The 19,399-nt window shown below is 58.1% G+C and overlaps 1 protein-coding gene across 2 annotated transcripts in view; it reads left to right on the top strand.

Annotated features, from left to right (window-relative positions):
* INPP5A (inositol polyphosphate-5-phosphatase A) overlaps positions 1 to 19,399 on the top strand; it is a 234,673-nt gene that overhangs the window by 195,032 nt on the left and 20,242 nt on the right. For both annotated transcript variants that reach the window (XM_070631482.1, XM_070631473.1), the window contains exons 10-11: positions 14,292 to 14,387; positions 14,498 to 14,572. In XM_070631482.1, the coding sequence (XP_070487583.1) occupies positions 14,292 to 14,387; positions 14,498 to 14,572 (171 nt within the window). The remainder of the gene's footprint in view (positions 1 to 14,291; positions 14,388 to 14,497; positions 14,573 to 19,399) is intronic.

Here is a 19,399-nt window from a genome sequence, read left to right as displayed (position 1 = left end):
CTGCCTTGGCCCTGATGCCTGCTGTTTCACCTCCTGGTTGTTACGTCCCTCCCTGTCAGTCTCAGACTTGTGCAGCCTATCAGGAAAATTGTCATTAATTTCGTGTGTTTAGTTAACGTTGACAACACACCTTGTGTGGGTCGTGTTGTCCTGCTCTGTCTTAATGTTACCATGTGTACAGTGTCCTGGGGCTCCCGTAACAATGACCACAAACTGGGTGGCTGAAACGATAGTTCTGGAATCTAGAAGTCCAAAATCGAAGTGTGGACAGGGCCGTGCTCCCTCTGGGGTCTGGAGGAGGCGCCTTCCTGCCTCATCCAGCTCCCGGTGGCCCCGGGTGTGCCTTGGCTTGTGACTGCATCACCCCAGTCTCTGCCTCTGTCCTCATGGGGACTCTTTCCCACCTCTCTGTCTTCACTTTTCTCTCATGAGGACACCATCATTGGACGTGGGGCCCCCTAAATCCAGGATGACGTCATCTCAAGATCCGTAGCTAATTACATCTGCGAGGACCCTGTTGAAACAGTAAGGTCACATACTGAGGTCTGGGTGGACATGAATTTTGGGGGACACTTCTCAACCCACTGCAACACATAATGCCAGAATGACACTGCCTCCCGCTACTTTGTAGATTGAATACTAACATAGAAAACATATTTCTTGGCAAAGGTATACCTAAAAATAACAACTGGAAAAGACCAAATTTCTTTTGTTGGTCATTAATTTCAGTTAGGCTGCCTATTAATTTATTGAATTTTAAAATACCATGTAAGCATCTCTCTTGGAAAATCAGATCCTAATTGACATGGCGTGGCTTTTTAAAAGGGTTTCTAACTGTAAAAACAAGTAATAGAAATTTTGTGGAAATCAAAGAAAATTTCTGCATGTTTTCCTGAGAGGCCTTTGGCCGAGTGGAACGCAGTCAGGTGAGGCGAGGGAAGGTGCTGGGGAGGGCGGCCACGTGCGCTGCCCCGGCCTTGGGGATGCAGCTGGCCTCGCGGGGGGGGGCGCTCTGCAGCTCTGCGGGGCAGGGCTCTCCGCGGGGCCTCTGACATGCTCACTTTCCTTTTAGTTTTCTTCCAAATTAAGTGTTTGATAAAGAGGTGATGGCAGCCTCAGCATGCGCTTCCCGTCACAGCTGCTGTGTGCCAGGAGCGGGGGAAATGCAGGTCCTCGGCCCCAGGCCCTCGGGTGACACTCACGGTGAGCAGCCTCGCGCTTGGGCACCAGGGGTAGAAAGCAGGGTGGTCAAGTTTCGTGTGCGGCGAGGGGCACTTCAGGGTGCACCCCCAACCCCCCGACACGCCAGTGCCCTGAGTCACGTCCTCTCCTGCGACACAGACGTGGTTCACTCTGGGCGGGACCTGACCCATCAGGCCACGGTGCTCTGGGTGCACTCGCAAGAGGCTGCCCCTGCTTTGCTGGATTCCAGACACGTGGGGAGCCTGCGGTTCGCAGCAGTCCAGAGCACCAGAAAGAAGGAACCCTCGGTTGGGAGCAGCGGGTGTTTCTGGGCAGAGCAGACTTAGTGTCTCTTCGGCAGGCGGGGTCACTCTTTTGCACAGGCCCGTGGAGGCCGTGATATTCCGAGTCTGGCGACCGTCTCACAGTTGGCTGCTTCAGGGTGCTGGTGTTTCCTCGTCGTTTGTCCAGCAGGCATTTCCTACACACCTGCTGTGTGGGCCCAGTGCTGGCAGCCGGACTGGGGTGGATCTGGAGTCCTTGAGCCAACAACCCCGCTGCTGGGAGAGCCTTGGGGTAGGGCTGCCAGGTGGGTGGCGCTGCCCAGCTCCCCACCGGCCCCTGGACATTGCTGAATCCTGCACCTGTCTGCCCTTCTGATGCACCTTCCAGTTCTCTTCTGACTCCCCGGGGTCTAAAGAGCAGTGTGGGGACAGCGTCCCCCCAGGCGTCTGAGGTGTCCTGTGTGCCCTTCTTGGACCCATTTGCCTCTCACAGGAGAGCCGTGTTGGGACTCGAAGACAGCTGTTTCTGTGGTACTTGGTACCAGCCAGAGACCAGCAGGGCACTTTTTGGGCTGGGACATCCTGAGGCCAGGCTTGGCTGAGAGCTGTGGGGTCCTGTAGGACTCTCAGACAGTGGCCTGCGGCATCACTGAGATTGGTAGGTAGTCTGTGTCGGACCTGGGGAGGCGCAGCCCTGGGTGAGCACTGGGGTGTGGGAGAGGCCCGGATGTGGGCAGGGTCTCCTTGTCCCACCCCACCTGGGACTCTGCATGCTCTCTGCTCCTCAGCTGTGCCAGGAGGTGCCGGGGTAGGCCACCCCTCCTTCCACTGTGGCCCAGGAAAGAGCGTAGGTCAGACGGAGACCCCAGGGCTGCGGTGCCCACCACCGGCCTGCGCCTGACCCCCTCCTCACTGCCAGGCGGGTAGGCAGACTGCCCTCAGCACTGACCCCTCTCGGGGTGCTTGGTTTGGTGCCCACATTTAGACTGGTTCCAGGGACGGGAGGAGGCTATGCCAGCCTTCACCCCTGTGTTCTTGGGGAAGTCTGTGCCCTCAGCTTGGGGGGTCACCCCACAAGTGGTTTTCAGACTGCCCAAGGTCAGTGTGACAGGTGACTGTGAGCATCCTGGCCAGCACTGCATTGTGTCAGAGGCCTGAGGGAGGTGTGGCAATGGGAACGCGGGACCCCTTGCCTGACGGCGTCTTCCAGAAACGCACCCCACGTGGTTATTTAGTCCAGGGGTGACAGATGACTTCCCTCCTGAGGAAGAGAAGTCGAGGTCCCCTTCAGTGGCCCTGTTAGAAGCCTGGCTTGGCATGGCTTTGGTTGTCGTTGCTGAGCCCCTGCTGAGAGCAGCCAGGCAGCCTCACGGTCCTGGGCCGCAAGGGGCTTCTCTGGCTTTCAGGGGAGGCCCATGCACAGCCCTGCTCCTGGGTGCTCGCAGCGCCTCGCTGGGGGCCGCCACGCTCACTGGCAGGAGTTGTGGGAGGTTGATTAAATCCATCTCCAAACAAGAGGCCAGTGAGCCGGATCCGCCACAACAGCGAGTTAGCGGCCCTGACTCTTCACCCTGCTGGAGCTGACCGCGCACCACCGGAGGCCCAGTTAGGGCCTGGAGCCCCAGCAAGAGGTGGACACCTGCTTGTCGTTTGCAAGAAGGGCAGGTCACGGGGTCCCTGAAGCTCTCCCAGCACCAGCCTCGGAAAGAGGCCCGTGTGCCAAGTGAGAAGACTGCCCCCGGGAGTTAGCAGTGTCGCATTTCCGATGCAAATTAATACAAACACGCTTGCAGAGCAGAACTGAAAAGACGGTACTGTGATCAAATTTGGCGTCACTTGAGCCATAATTAAAACATACACAAATTAAGCACGGTTATCGTGTACTGTCTGATGGGCCGTGCGTCATGCAACTAATTAATAATGCATCTCCGGCTCAGCTCTGCCAGGATTGCTCAGAGGGTATGTTTTATGCCTTGCGCAGTAGCAACTGGCAGCTGGGGCGCTCAGCTGGCCGCAGTGACAAAGAGTGACAGCAGTGCCAGGCACTCCCAGCTCTGCGTGGCCCGGCCGCGCGCCCACCTGCCGTCCATCACCGCCCGACAGCCTGGGTGATGGATGTGTTTTTGGAGCTGGCGGCTGTTTCTAAAAGCAAGTTGCCAGTTCCTGATGGGTACACGTGTGTTCAGGGGCCGGTAAGCCATGGAAAAGCAAGTCCTGTGAGGAGCTCAGACTTCTCAAAAGCAGCGATCGTCTGGCAGGCTCACGTGTGTAGAGGGGCACCCGGGCAGCACCCCAACAGCCGGGCCTCCCAGGGACGCTACTTTCAGATGATGCCAGGCGGGGTCCCAGCACACCCTGTGCCTCATGAAGCCATAAGGCAGAGCCCACAGCCAGCTCAAGTGCCCACTGGTGTGGTGTGAGCCCCATCCCCTGACTGCGCATACTCCTGCCGCCTCCTTGCCTCAGGTGCACCTGCATCCTGGGGAGGGTGGGTCCCCACTCAGCCAGGAAAGTGCATTGTCCCTGGACATTACTGGGCCAGCCCCTCAGAAAGTCCTCTGAGAACCGGCCAGCTTAAAAGGTCACTGTGCTGACAGATGAAGTGCTGACTTGCGTCTGGTTTCTGGTTACCTTGTTGAACACAACTCCAGCCATGCCTCAGCACCACAGACCCTTCAGCCCACGGACACAGTGGGCTTCTCAAGAAGCCAAACCCGTGAGTCAGCATGCAACTGTGCCAGTCCTGGGAAGTGGTCCCTGGACGAGCTGCAGGCATCCACACGCCTGCTGGGCCTGAGTCTCAGAAAGAGCCACACGGCTTCCTTTAGAAAAACTGGTCGAGCTCTCCTGGCGTGGGAGCTCCAAGCCGCTGTGGGGTTTGCCCAGCGAGCCACGCGTGGGCGCTGCCACAGCTACAGTGGTGCCCGTCTGAGTTGGAGGCTGGTGGGGAGCCAGCAGGAGCTGTCTTGGGAGAGGAGATGAAAGGGTCTTTATGGCCTGTTGTTGTTCTGGGTGAACAGTGGACAATATAAAACAAAGAGGAGGGAGGCCCCTCCGAGGCTGACATAACCCTCAGAACACGCCTTTTCACAAACTGCTGGCCAGTGCCCCCACCGTAAGCCCCGGGCCCAGCAGCCCTGGGCCCGGCCTCATGCCTGCAGTGAGGTCAGCGCTTTTGGACCCTCAGTGTAGGTGTCTGCTCAACAACACCAGCAGCTTTTCTCCTCCCCAGGGTCCAGGAGTTTGCCAGGAAAATCTTTGAAAAAGATGGCACTCACTAGAAGGGTCTTTGGGAAGCCGAGGTAAACAGAACGTGGGACGTCGGCGCAGTTCCTGCCAGAGCAGTGGGCACCTTTCCAGAGGACAGCAAACCCCTGAGTGCTTTCCAGTGAAAACCCCGACGTGGTCAGCTCCACTGCTCGGCCCTCAGATCCTCAGGTCCCATCTGGGACGGTCCTTCTCCTGGAACAAGGAGGCGGCACGCTCCTCTGAGGTTGGGTGTCAGCAGCCGCCAGGCCTGACGCTGCGCCTGCCTGTGGCCACGTCTCCTTCTTGCTTCTCAGAAGCTGACCATGTGTGCATGTGTGTACACGTGTGTGCAATGAATGAGTGTATGTGCACGGTACACGTGCTGTTTGCGTGTACACATATGTGCATGCGTATACACTTGTGTGTGTGCATTATAGGAAAGAAAACAAACACTGGCCAGGGTTCATTCGGGATCACGTGACCGTGTCATTTAGCCATGCCATTTCTGTCACAGGCTGAGTGTGGCACCAGAGTTGTCCTTGCTGTGCTGAATGTAGGCCGTTTCCTTTGCGAGGGCTCCCAGCAGTCTGCTCAGCAGCAGTGTCCCCTGGGGTGCGTGGGCCTCCGTCTCCACGCAGACAGCACGTGTTCCTGTGCACACACATGCGTTCGGTGCGCCACTTACCTTGGTCATTCTGCAGTGTGGAGCAGCTGTCAGGATGCACGTCTCCCTGATGAGTGCTTACTTTTTGGGGTGCAATGTGTGTCCACCCCCAACAGTGACGGTCAGAGAATTTGATGAGATTCTCTTTTCTGAGCACTCTCTTTCAGATCCACAAGTTTCCAGTGACCAAGGAAAGTCTTAAAGCCACTGATTTCCATGTCAGAGCCATCCGTTGAACGATTTACCACTTATTCTCCTTTCTGCTCCTTAAATATGTTTAGGCCTTGAACTAATGTCTGTAGACGTTAGTTAGCAAGGAAGAGTTCATTGCTTGGACCAATGATGCTCATCTTGTGTTCCTGGAACTCAGATGGGTGTCCGTGGGACTAGATGTCCTTTTGTCAGAACTGTTAATCCTCTGCACCCACTTTGTGTTGACCAGAGATGTTAACCTAGGACTTTCACACGCTGACTTGTGCGTGGGGTTCAGGAGAGTTCCAGGATGCCCCTCCTCATCCCTTGCTTCTGAGACGTGGGTCTGGGCAGTCTGGAGTGAGGCCGAAACGTGCGGGCCGGGTCGAGTCCGCAGCAGCTGGGGCCTGTCACTTAGAACTTCTTTCAGAGCTAAAGCTTCATGTTGATTTAATAGCATACGACACAGCAGGACACAAATTTATATTGATGTTCAGCGCTACTGGGAGAATTATTAGTGGCATAAAAGATCATGTTTGTTCTCTAGAGTCAGTTCTATTTTCTAGAGTCATTTGAAAATTTTAAATTTAAAAGGTAATGATTTTCCATTAACTTGTTTTAAGGGAAACCTATGTAAAGTGCTCAGGGCTTTCTTTGTAAAGCACCTCTGAGGAGCCCTCCTCGCTCCTTTCTTTAATCGCTGCTGCTTGGGACATGTTAGATGGAACCTTTATATGTAGCCCTTTCTCATCTTTAGACATTTTTATGGCTAGAACTTAACCAAAAATAACAGGATAACAAGAAGAATGATGGGGCAGTGGTGAATTTCTTACTGATGTGCCTGTGATCGGTCGGCTTTTCAGCGACGTGCTTCTGCACGGTTGGCGGAGCCCACCTAACAGCATTGACAGCTGAGGGGCAGCTCTCTCTGACGTCTCAGTGGTCTCCTGGGGGTGGGAGAAGAGAAACCCCAACAGTTCAGCTCTAGAGAAAGGAGAGACGGACCATCTTGGGGTTGACCGAGGTGGGCCGTTCAGGGCCCTGCAGCCCAGGTGGGCAAGCAGCTCCAGGCCAAGGAGCTCAGTCTGGTCCCTGCTGGGCACACAGCACAGAGAAACGAGAGTGTCCTCATGCATGAGGACTCAGTTACATCCCAAAAGGAGGGAGAGGCTGGCTTCAGCAGGTGTTTCCTTGTCCCCAGTAGCCGACGTTGTTACAGCGTCCACGGACGACTTCTGTCCCCAGTGTGGATGTTGCCCATGGGGAGGATGCAAAACTGAAATCATCCCCAGGGTCCTGGGTGAAGCGGAGAAAAGATGTGCTGGTGGGAGAGGAGATTTGCTCAGCCTCGGGGTCTCCAGGGTTTGACGGAGAAGTCCCTGCTCCCAGAAGGTGATGGGCACCCAGGCATGTGCCTGGGACCTGCAGTCATGAGCGTGTTGGTCAGTTAGTCCTGATGGGCTGGACCCTGTTCAGACGGGGCAGAGACAGCTGATGAGGCTTCGTTGTGTCACCCATCCTGTTTCCTGGTAGATGGACCCAGAGCAAAGTCCCGTGTGAGTGGACAGGGCTCGTGGGGCCCACCCGAGAAGGCCATGCGTGTGCACGTGTGTGTTCCCAAGTTCATCCCGGCCCCGAGGCCTGCACCCCGGCCGTGGCCCCATTCTCCTTTTGGAGGGCAGAGGCCGGCCTCTTCCCAGTGGCACGGTCTCCCCGCGGAACAGCTCCACACTGTTCTGATAGGAGGAGGCCTCGGCCTGCTGGGAAGCAGACCCCCATCTGACTTCTGCAGGCGTCTCCAGTCTCACTCCCTTCAGTCTGAAACGCTGCCCGTGAGCAGCCAGACATGGCCAGTCACATCCCTTCAGAGCGTGGCTTCCGAAGTGTGGTTTTGCTGTCGCTGTTTACTTGTCGCTGTTCCTAAGGAAGATCTTGGAGATGTTGGCAGAGTTCACAGACGGCAGTCCTGAGGAGCGCACGCCTCCTGTGAGGGATGGGGCGGGGTGACACCGCACGCTGCGCTCTGGTGATGGGAACCGTGTGCCGACAGCTGCAATGTTTTCCTCCTGGTCTGGAGCCCAAAGTGGACGCCCGAGTTCCTTGGCCAGAGGGCATCATGGAGATTCGTGCTGCGGGCCGCGTGGTGTCTGCTGAGGTTTATCTATGGCAGGCAAAGAGCCTCCTGGGCCCCTTTATCTAAAGCTGAAGACGTTGTTTTAAGGCCCATTTCTTTTACAAGCTCTTCCTTTCAGCTTTTCCGGAGCCCTCCAAACATCTGTTTGTGCTGAAGTTAGGAGCAGCAGCCGCATGGCTCTCGCCTCCTTTGTCTCCCCACCTTTGTTTGCGATTTCATGCTCTCAGAGGGGCTGCATGTTGTTCTGCGTGAAGTTGTCAGAGGGATGAAAGCTCTGGAGCGGGGTCACACTTAGAGGGATGGCTGTGAAACATTGGGGAGATGTATCTTCAAGCCCACCCACCAGCCTCGGGTCAGCCCAGCGGAGGCCAGCGCGCAGGTGAGCGGCGAGCGCGTCCTGCAGACTAGCCACGCAGGTCCCCCTCCCCCGACTTCCTTCCAGGTGTTAATCAGACTACTGAGAGGTGCCAGGCAGACACTTTACTTAACTGTCGCGCGTCCCTCAGGGCTGGTTCTTCCCTCCTCTGTGTGAGAAGGAAGCTTGTAACTGGTTAAAATCGGGACTCAGCTCCCGTCTCCCCAGCGCTAACACCGTCTGCCCACAGGTGGCCCCTCTGCAACCCTGGCACGGCCCGTCGGGAAAGGTCCACGGGGGACGGGGCTGCGCATCAGGACGCTCCTGCCTGGCCCTGGACATTTCCTCCTGCGGGTCACTCCGTGGCTCCAGCAGACCGAGGCCGGGGCGGGTAATGGAGGGTCCATGTCGGTTCTTAGTCACGGGGAGGAACTCCAACAGGGAGAAGTTGTGCCGATGGCTTCCAGCAAGACATGGTCTGCAGCCTGTGCCGTGAGTCCGGGGGCTCGGGCACTGGCCACACGCAGGTCTCCCTCTGGCTCTGGCCATGCACGTCACATCAGAGCCACCTGATGCCAGGCCCGGGCTGGGTGACCCCACCGCTGGGGGTGAGGCGTACCCCCTCGGGGTCCTGTGTGTACCATCGGTGGCTTGGGAGCTTCACAGCCTCAGGAAGCTGGCTACCTTTTGTTGTTTGTTGTTTTTAAGGCTGTTTTACTTTCAATTTAATGGAAAAAAGTTAACCAAGCCCCTGAGGTCTTACCCAGAAGCTGAGCAGTGGATGAATGGCCCTATTTACGTGCAAAAAGGCCCCGGTAGGATGTGGGAGCCCCGCCTTGCCACCCGGCACCTTGTGGGAAATGCCCTGCACTCCAGCAGCCCTTGTCGCCGTCAGGGGCACCTCAAGGGGATGCCAGGACCCCAGGTGGGACTGGACGCCCTTGGCCCTGTATTTTGTGGGCGTTAAGATGCGAGGTTCTCCTGGGGGTTTCCAGGCGGAAACGGGAATCACTGTAATTTCCTTCAGGAGGGCTCAACTTGGGGAAAAAAGAAAGGTCTAACTCTGTTGGCAAAGGGGCTAGAATATTTCCTGCAGGAACTGCCTGTTGTGTGTCTAAATTTGGGGGCCACACTGGCTTTGTGGTTCAATTTGATGTTGTTTAACTGTCAGTGTGCTTGCTCCCCACTGGAGGAGAGGGAGCAGGGATGGCTCTGAGCAGACACAGCAGTTGCTGGGCCCCAGGCTGACCCTCTCTGTGCCTTAAACCATCCGCGGACATCTGGCCCGCTGGTTTTCATCCGCTGGCTAAAGTCGGGATTAAACCTTGCCCCACTGCTTTGTGCAGCCATCGAGAGTGGCGGGTGGCGAGAGACAGTGCCCCGAGCAGTCCTCCGAAAGCCCTGCTCCAGCAGACCAGGCGGCGTCTGGCGCCTGCCCACAAGGCCCGGGCCGTGTGTTAGGATCCCTGTCCCCGTGCAGACTGGGGACAGGGTGTACGGAGCCAGCGGCCATGCCAGGAGGCCCCAGTGATGCGTCTGTCTGTACGTCCCTGCTGCTCCAGCGCCCTGGGCAGCTCAGGAGGGAGAGCAGCATCCTCGGGACTGGTCAGGTGGCTTTGCCTGCCTGTCACGGTGGATCAGGGGGCCCGTCCCCTGGCAGGCACACTCGGAATGCTTCTGGAAGATTGAGAGAATGCCCGACACCGCTGGCTCTTTCTGGGGGCCCGGCCGCCCCCTGTAGTGGGCTCCAGTTACAGGAAGGGAGTTCATGGCATCACCAGCTGACAGACTGCCTTGCTTGCGTGTCAGCCGCCGGGGATGGTTAGGGAGTTAAAAGACGCCACCGCAGCAGAAAGGGCACTTTCCCAGCAGGCCGCGTCTGAACTTCTCTCGTGCCTCTGCAGCACCCCCAAGCCCAGCTTCCCTCCTCTGCAGTCCCGTGGCCTCGGCCTTGGCCAGCCTCAGTAATCCTCCCACGGCAGGAGGCGAGGCCCCTAGAATGGGCTGTCACGGACCCCTGACCAGGAGCACGCTGGAGGGCAGGGTGCGCAAGCTCCAGCACCCGCTGACCCTGGGCTCCTCCCTAACCCACCCCCGTGGGACACATTTCCCCCCAAGTCCCAGACTCGCTCCTCCCTGCCCTGTGACCCTCTGTGGCATCTAGAACCTGTCACAGCAGTGTCCGCCCTCAGGCCATGGAGCAGGTGGGCAGCTCCTGAGCCCTGCGGGAGCCCAGAGACCCTGCGCTCTCGCTCTTGGGGACTTCTTCTGACTCCGGCTAGAGAGGGAAACCCAAATAGGTGTTTCCAGTCCACGCAGGGCATTGCAGACAAAGGCAAGACTAGTTATTAATGTTTAACCAAACAATATTTTTAAATTCAAAATCTGCTTCCAATACATACATCAGTTCCTACATTTTCTCCACTGGAGGAAAAGTGAGCTGGAAATGCACTCTCACGCTCTTCCTGCTGCTGAGCAGAGAAGGAACTCAGTGCGCCTGAGCAGGGGTCTGAGCCAATGGGGCCCATGGCTGTGCTGGGGCACCCCAGAGCTCTGCAAGGGCGGCCTGGTCCCCTCAGCTCTCCTCCACACCCCATGGCCCACCCTGGCTCCAGAGACTGCCTCCCAAACATGGCCTGAACCTGATTCACCCCCCACTGACCACGAGCCCTCTCCCCACCCTCCCCCATCTCCTCCCCAACCCAGCTCCCCAGACTGAAGACCCCTGGCCTGTGCGCCCCCCCGCCCCCAGCTCTCACACTGCCTGTCCCTGGCCTCTGCCCAGGCTGGGCCCTCCACATGGAGCCTCCCACATGCACCTGCCCGGTTTTACCTGTCTTGTCCGCGTTACCATCATCTCACTAGTTACCCCCACACCCCCATCCCCTCCAGACACCAGGAACCGTGACCACCTGCCTTCCACAACTCGCTCGGAGCTCAGCACACGGCTGCACGCACAGCACCCACCCCAGCCCTGGTGAGTGCTGCCTGGCTGGCCGGGCTGTGCTGGGTCCTTTGGAAACGGCTGGTGAGTGTCACGTGGGCTCATCTTGGCGTGAGCTGCTGCTCAGGCCTCAGTGGCTGAGTACAGGAAACCTGCTCTCTGAAGTCAGCATTGTTAATGGATCCGAAGCTTTAAGGCTGTTGGTAAATGCAAGTTGAGATGGTTTCTTTAATACCTACTGACCTCTTAAAGTGGATACACAGGATTATAGCTTTTATTTAACATTTAGAAATTAGCAATTAGAATGAGAAAACTTTGCAAAGTCCTCTGTCTTTAAATCTGCCTTACCTAGTCCCTGTTCCTGATAGAAACTTTTGAATGTGTATTTATGTTTTGTTTCGTATATTTCTCACCAAGACAGACCAAAAATTACTGCGTAGAACTTGCAAACATACTTTCTAAAAGCCGCCCGCCGCCCGCCACCCCTGGGCTCTGTCCTGCGAGCTGTTCTGGTGTCGTGGGCTCCTGCCCTGAGGTCGGCCGGGCTGCCTGCTCTCGCCCTGGCCCTGTGGGCACCGGGTGCGAGCGGCCCTGCAGGACTGCGCTGAAAGGCTGGTGGCTCTTAGGGCCCAGAGGCTCTGCCCCTAAAGAGTTTTGGACTTGGGGGGCAGCGTTGGTGACAGGTGAGTGGGGCAGTGAGGTGAGTGGGGCTGGCTGCATGCGGACGCCTCCGACCGCAGTAGCTTTGTGCGAATCAAGTGGGCTGTAAGACTGCGGGACTCGCTGAAGACAGCCTTTGGGGCTGACACTGGGGCCCTGGATGCTCCAGGTGCCCCATCCCAGCAGCGTGCTTCGCTGGTTACCCAGACTGAGGAGAAATGTGGGAATTTCTTTATCCACCCAACAGGTAGATGGCCTTGGCGACAGCGGTCCATTAAATTCCAGGAGAAAAACCCGGCACTCCCAGTGCCCTGGAGTCCAAGTGCTGGGCGGCCCTTTCAGGTGCCCCTTGGTGTGGCTGCTAATAATGGAAGAAATCCTAGCTGGCTCTTTAAAAGTAGCATTTTGGGTATTTTTTTTTCCTTTCAAAAGGGAAAAATCCCTTCCGTCAGGAGGCGAGCTGGAAAGGCGGGCCCTGTGAGTTTCCGCATGAGTGGCCAGGACCTGAGTGAAAGGCGCCTGATCACTTCTTTAAAACCTGGTGAATGGGTGGCTCCGCGGAGGGTGTGGGAGAAAGGGCCCGGGGAGCGGAGGCACGGGCAACCCCTTTGTGCGCCCGCTCGGGGCTGATCAGATGTTTAGCCTTTGGGAGCCCGCCTGAAATGGCGAGATAAAGCAATTTTTTAAAAAGTTTCCAGCAGATGCCTTTGGGAGAAGGACCATGAATTTCCTGAATCGCGTCCTGGGGCGGCTACAATGGCCGTCTGCCCGCCCGAGCCCTCTCCCATTCACAGAAGCGCTTAAGCCACTTAAGCACATTAGCATCTGGATGGCGCCGACCTCCTGGGGACGCGCATGGGCAGGGTGGCCGAGCTCTGCTCCGGATTGTTCCGGCGCTTGTTCTAATCCGAGTGTTTGAAGGCGGCCAGACTGATTTGTGACACATGAGTCCAAAAGCCACTTTGGGGGCTTGACCCGCTGAGCTGGTCTGTGCTCTGAATGTCAATGGCCTGGCCTGGGGGGCGCTTTGGGGACGGTGCGGCCGCCTCCCCTGCCCCACGATGGGCAGTGCGTGTCCGTCGTCCCTGGCAGCCCAGGAGGGGATCTGTGTCTCAGGCTGCCTGCCAAGGTGCTGGTGGGGCTCGGCTCGTGCGGCAGGAGGGCTACCCTCTGAAGCCGGAGCTGCCCTGCAGGCCTGGCCCCGAGCCCGTGGGCAGCCGCACTCTGGAGCGAAGCATTTCTCAAAAGCAGGACTCCACCAGGACCCCTTCACAGAAGAGTGTTTCTAAACAGGAGAAATTAATCGTTTCGTTGCAGTGGTCTTTGTTTTCTTTTAAATAAAAATCATCTGGTCCTTTTTTTAAAAACAGCGTTGCTGAGGTATAATTTACATACCAGCCACAGTTCAGTGGCAGACTCCTCGCCACGCCCCGCCCGCCCCAGCCAACAGGGGCTCTGCTTTCTGTCTGGAACTGCCGATTCTGGGTGTGGTGTGTCAGTGGGCTCCAGCAGGGGGGCCGGCTGCCCACGTCCTCCCCACTCTGGACACGGCGTCTCACCATCGTCCAGGGCTTTCATTTCTCTCCCCGATAACTTGCCGGTTTCAGCGCCTCTATGGCACGTCCTCTGTTAGATATTTTCCTGAGTGCCCTCACTGTCCTGCGTTTTCATCCCTCTGGAGCCTAGAGAGCGGGCTGCACCGCGCTGCCCATGGGTGGCTCGGCGTAGCACAGCACCGTCTGCAGGCCGGGGGCTGCACCTGTGTCCTCCGTTGGGGAGGGGCCAGTTTACATCTCCCCACCACCCCATGATGCCCTTCCCTGCCTCACACTCAGGTTAAGATGAGAAGAATTTTCTGAACAACTCTGATTTAATTTTCTAGCCAATCACTTGGTGGCTTGATCTCTGACCTGGCTTGTTGCGTGGAGTGTGGCAGCTGTGCAGCCTGTCCCTGTGGAGAGTGACAGCGCTCGCTCCTCCTTCTCCCCGACGCTGCCCAGCGGTCACCCTTCCCTCAGTTGGCCAGCATCCTGCATCCGTGCTCCAGGCCCTCAGGCTGGCTTCTATTCTCCTTGGGTTGCCCCGACCCCTCCTGTGGCCTTCTGGGTCCTGTGCCACTTCCCCCGGCCCATGCTGGGCCTGATCCCACTGTAACTGGCCCCGCAGCTGGCCCTCCCTGCTCAGCTGTGGAAGCGCAGCTGCTCAGGCTGCTGTCAGTGAAGCCTCCTGCAGACCTCCCGGGTCAGGCCCAGGTCGGAGCTGAAGCAGCTCAGGGGATGAGCTCAGGGAAGCAGAGGTGGAGCGGGGGGGTGAGGGCCACGCTGCAGGGGTCCCGCACTCGTCTAGGGCACGTCTGCCTTTGGGCGCTGCTGGTCAGCTCCTGCATCTGCCCGGTGGATTTGTGGACCCATTACATTTGGAGCTGTGCTTCCTGCCTTCTTCCCTTGGGGAGCTGCTCTGGGGTCCCTTGACTGGAGGTGTGAAATTGGGTTGAAGCAGTGAGGGAGCTGCCTGGAAAGGGCGAGGTCAGGGAGAGAGGTCAGGGCATGTGCGGACCGCCCACAGGCAGCCAGGCAGAGGACCCTCCCCTGGGACTGAGGACTGAGTTCCTTCTCTGTCTTTCCCAGACTCTCTGCACAAAGGCCACGATGCAGACGGTCCGTGCTGCCGACACCAATGAAGTCGTGAAGCTGATATTCCGCGAGTCAGACAATGACCGGAAGGTAAGCTCGCCTGTAACGGTGGGTGCGTGGTGCGCCGCGGGCTGCCTGTGGCCGTCCCTGAGCTGGGCCCTGCTCCACCTGCGCTGACGGCCCTTCGTTTCGTTTCGCAGGTTATGCTCCAGCTGGAAAAGAAGCTCTTTGACTACTCCCACCAGGAGGTCTTCCGAGACAACAACGGCACCGCGGTGAGTCTTCCTCGCAGACCGTGGCCGACTCCCTGGGGCCACCTGGGGTGACAGCACGCTGGGCCCCATGGCCTCTGCTTCCCTGGGCCGAGCTTCCTCGGCCTTGGAGCCCCTGCCCTCCTGTGACTTCTCTGCTCGGACAGTTCCTGGACGCAGCCGCCTGCCTCGCTGTCTCACTAATGGGCAGCCTGCCTCTCGCTCGGCCCTTAGCACTCGAGACCCTTCTGTGTGAGAGGCTAGGTGCTGGGTCTCCGGCTCAGGGCCAGCCCACAGAGGCCTGGGCGTCGTTTGGAATGGGGAGAAACCACAGTGTGCACTTGACAAGGCATCCCTGTTGCTTGGTGTGGGCACACATGTGTCTCTGTGCGTGTGTGCACACTTAAGCACGTGTGAATGGAAGTGAGGGCTGAAGCCACTCAGTGAAGACCTGGTCCCTGCCGGAGGCACCCGGCTGTGGGAACCCCACTCTGCGCTGAGCCCCTAGGCCTCCCTGGAGGGCCGTGTGCAGAAAAGCAGGGAGAGGTGGCCAGGCTCGCTGGACTGGTCACTTTTTATTGTGATCTGATTTGGGCCTGATCTTAGGGTATTTACGGATGCCCACTTTGTGCAGTGACAGTGACTGGTAGGTGAACTGTTGGCATGTGACCTCTGCCAATCTCCAAGGTGTGAACAAAGGCCCCACTGTGGCCAGTTCCAAGCTGACAGGGCAGCTATATTGAACAACCAGCTCCAAAATTCCTGAGAATTTAAGAATTGGCTCTTCAAGTGGGTCGGAGCCAGCTCTGGTCCCTCGTGACCCCCGGGGCTCCGGTGGTGCAGAGGCAGGTCCTGTCCTGGGAAGCTGCCAGGGGGTGCACATTCGAGAAGTGTGACGGCTGCCGCAAGGGCAGGTTGGGGACACCTGTGGGCTGCCTCACGCACAGCAGCTGCCTCTGCACGTGCGCCCTACCCCCGCTGCTTCCTGGGGGCGCTGTGCCCTCCAGGCCTTGCCACCTTCCCCATCTGAGGAGCCCACTCGTCCTCTACACTTCCAGCCCTGGTAGGGAGCTGTCTGTCCTGCTGTCCTCCGTTTTCAGCTCCCGGTCATCCAACCCCTGCAGTCTGGCCTCTGCGCCGCCAAGACCGTTGTCACGCCCTCGAGGACGTCTTCATTCCTAAGTCCAGGCACGGTGCTTGGCCTTCAGGCCCTGCCTCCCACAATGTCCCCAGAGGACCACACCTCTCATGGGTGGGCTCCCTGGCCCCTCTTTGTCCCCACGCTCAGCTCTTTGCACTCTGGGCTCCCCTGGGTGGGCTTGTCACCCCCTGGGCCTTGCGTTTCCAGCTCTAGACAACAACTCTGTCTCAAGTCTGCCTCAGGCCCCTCCGTGCGCTCACATTGGGCCCTGCTGGGTGCTTCAGCTCCACATCTGTGCCTCGGTTTCCCCTCAGGGTGTGAGCACCTTCCTCAGCTCTGTGTGTGCCAAGTGCAGAGAAGAAGGCTGGGCACATTGACAGCGAGGTGACAGACCGCCGCCATTCCAGGGACTCTGCAGTCCCCCATCCCTCCTTCAGAACCACATCTGCTGCCCCTGTCCCTGCAGCCCCCACATTGGCCCCCTGTGTTTCTGGTCTCCTCCTGGGAAGTCACGTCGGCGTTCTGCCCCCTATCAGCTGCCCGGCCTCCCCTCGCCTCTCACATCAGTCAGGTTCTGGGCCTAGACTCCCTGCCCACCCCGAGTCTGTCCCTTCCCTCCTCCGGGCCCACCGCCTCTTCCCTGGCGCTGGAGCCCCTTGCCGCCTCCTTCCTGCCACCCCTGCCCCTTGGCACACCCCAGCCTGAAGCCCAGCCGGGGGCTTGTTACAGGCCCAGGGGGTCAGGCCCTTGGCTGTTTCCCCCGGCCCCACCCCCCCGCCTCAGATATGGCCTGGCATCCTGACCTCCTCCCTGAGGCTGGGCTCACTGCTCCGTCTCCGTGCTCCCCTCCTGCCTCGCCTCCTTTTCGGGTGCCCTGCTTTACCCAAGCCCCGGCAGCACTCAGCTGCCTCTCCTGCTCTTCTGCCAGCCTGTCCCCTGTGGACTCTACGCTGGGCCCTGGCAGCTCATGTCTCGCCTCCTCCAGAGCCCCAGGCCGTGGTGAGGTTGACTGTCCTTCTGTGTCCCCGTGGTGCCCACACTCAGTATGTGTGTATTTACTAGGTCCCCTGAGACGGGAGGCTCCACAGGGCAGGGACGGCATCCCGCATGCTGTCTGCTGAAGAAGCTGGCATTCTGGTGACCTCAACGGGACCTGGAGCACTCGGGGCAGAGGAGAGGCCCCGGGGCAGGTGTGGGGACATGCCTTGTCTGGCTGTTCCCGTGTGGAGGTGAAGCCCAGGAAAGTAGGGGGCCGTCCTGTCCTGGGGCGGCTGCATGACCATCTGAGCTTGGGGAAGGCGGGCAGGGTGGGCTCTGAGGTCCCCGACAGAGACGGCGCCTTGAAGCAGGAGCAGTGAAGCCACCAGGGCAAGAAGAAGGCGGAGGCTGCCTGGGAGGAGAACAGTGGAACGGGGGCATGGCACTGGGCCCCCCAAGGAGCCAGGGTGTTCTGGAAGGAGCAAGGAGACTGGTGAAAACGAGGCTCCGTCAGTCAAAAGAGAAACAGGTCTGAGCCGGGACAGGCAGTGGAGGTGGAGAGGAGGCGCACATGCCAGAAGGGTGGGGAGTGAGTGTCACGTGTGGATGTGAGGTCCCCGTGTCCTCTCTCAGCCTTCGGACAGGGAGCGCGTAACTGCCGCTGGAAGTAACAAGTGCTGTGGCTGTTGGAGGTCATCTTCATTTCTGTCTATTTAGCATATGAAATTGGGGTTTTCTTTTTAAGATGGAGGGACATTAGATTGAACATTCAGGAGAACTTTGCAGTTTGATTCTAAGATTAAAAATACAGCAGAGCTGCGTCAGAGCCTCGATCTCCGTGTGGTTATTTTGGACAGCTCCCGTGCCCATGTCTGTATGGCGTCAGGAGTGGCGTGGAGAGAGGGGGTCTGGGGGGCCTGCCTTCGAGGGCTCTTCCCTGTGGTTTCTCCAGGGAGCCACGTGGGAGGGCAGCTGGGCAGCGCTGCCCACCGCTGGCACAGACCCCGGCGTTCAGCGCCTCGCGGTGCTGCTGCCTTCAGAAGCGGCCCGTAGGCTCACGCGGACGCGTTTTGTGCTCCTGCTGAGCCACCCGGCACTGGGAGAAGTCAGCCTCTGCGTCAGCCACACGCAGGCAGTGGAGTCATCCGGATCACCCACGGGGCACAGTAACAGCCTGAGGAGCCGTCGGAGGTGGTCTGACCTTCCTGGGGAGCCACGAGCACCACGGGCACTGAAACACACGCCCGTCCGCACGATGGATGTGCCTGCGCCCGACACGGCCCCAAAATCCATCGCATCCTTCATCAACCACCGGTCTTGTACTCGTCTGACAGAAATTTAATTCAAGCTGGCTCCTGAAAATAATTATTGTATTTTAAGAGTAGTAATCATTGGCCGGGACATGATTGAATGTGTCCATGCCTATTGACTTTTTCTATGATTTATAGCTTTGTTTAGTCGATATTCCCATCGAAATTGTATAATTAATTGTAAGTGTGGCTGTCAGGGCTGCAGGATGGAGTGCCCTGGTGAGGATTTGGAGAGATTAAATTTTCCGTGGCTGTCCCAGGGCAGGGCCTGGGAATTTTCACAGCGCTGGGCCTGTTGGATAGAGATGTTTTCTGTGTGTTTAGCGGCTGCTCTGGCTCAGGGCGCATTGATTTTCTGGGCTTCTTTCCTTTATCAGTGAGTGTCTCTGCAGTGACAGTGGAATTCGGGCAGCTGGGCAGATCCTGACAGATACATATGACCAGCCAGCTGCTTTATCATTGTCCACACACGCCCTGCGCTGTTTTTCACTTCGTAATCAAGAAGAATGTTTAAGATACATGTGAAATTGGTTATCATGTTTGTGAAAAATCTCAAAGAGATACAAATTATCATTTCAACAGAAATGCAGCATAATTTCTCCTCAGAAACGTCTCCGGTCCGCAGCCCTGCCTCCACCCCCATCATTTCGTGTGGATGCGGGACGTGAGCAGACTCCCCAGGCCGTGGAGCCCTGGGTGCTGACTCCTTGCTGGTCCCGCAGAGGGAGGGTCCTGCCAGCCCGTCAGAGCAGCCAGACGGCAGGGACAGGTTGGCCTCCCGCACCCGCCCTCCCCCAGGCAGCCCGGCTTGGGGTCCGATGGGCTGGGCTGGGGTTTAGAAGTAAAAGCTGCCGTGCGTGGGCCGCAGCTGACACCATGCAGGTTTGCATCTGTGTGGCTGTGGGATTAACCTTTGCATTCGACCAGCCAGAAGGTTCAAGAAGGTGAAGATGTCCCTTAGGAGGGCGACGATATCCATAGCCTTAGCCAGAGAGTCCAGCACGGGCCTGCCACATGGCAGAGGCTTAGTAAGTGCACTGGATCAAAATGAAGAAATACTCACGCTTGAGAACATCTCCATGTTAACAGACGGGCACGTTAGCACCAGGTGCCTTAGGGGCAGGCCACCAGAGGAGCCTGTTTCGGCACAGGTTCTGACTGCTGGGGAGGCTCCCAGGGGCCCACCAAGGCCTTGCGGGTCTCTTTTGGAAGCTGATTTAAAACAGGGCAGTGTTCAGTAAGTGCAAACAAAAGCCACCCCCACACGTGTGCTCACGCATACACCTGGGCACCCCTGTGCAGCTGCGCACATATGTCCAAGTGCACACACACAACGCGCAGAAGCCGGTGTGGCCTGCTGTCACCTTTCCCTCCAGTCTCCTCCCGGGTGTCCCTGGAGCCGGGCATGGGGCCTGGGGACCA

This window comes from Equus przewalskii, chromosome 1, assembly GCF_037783145.1.
Source record: "Equus przewalskii isolate Varuska chromosome 1, EquPr2, whole genome shotgun sequence".
In the NCBI taxonomy this organism is placed as follows: domain Eukaryota; kingdom Metazoa; phylum Chordata; class Mammalia; order Perissodactyla; family Equidae; genus Equus; species Equus przewalskii.
Note: the sequence above shows the minus strand (reverse complement) of the source record. Positions and strands in the feature narration are given on the sequence as shown.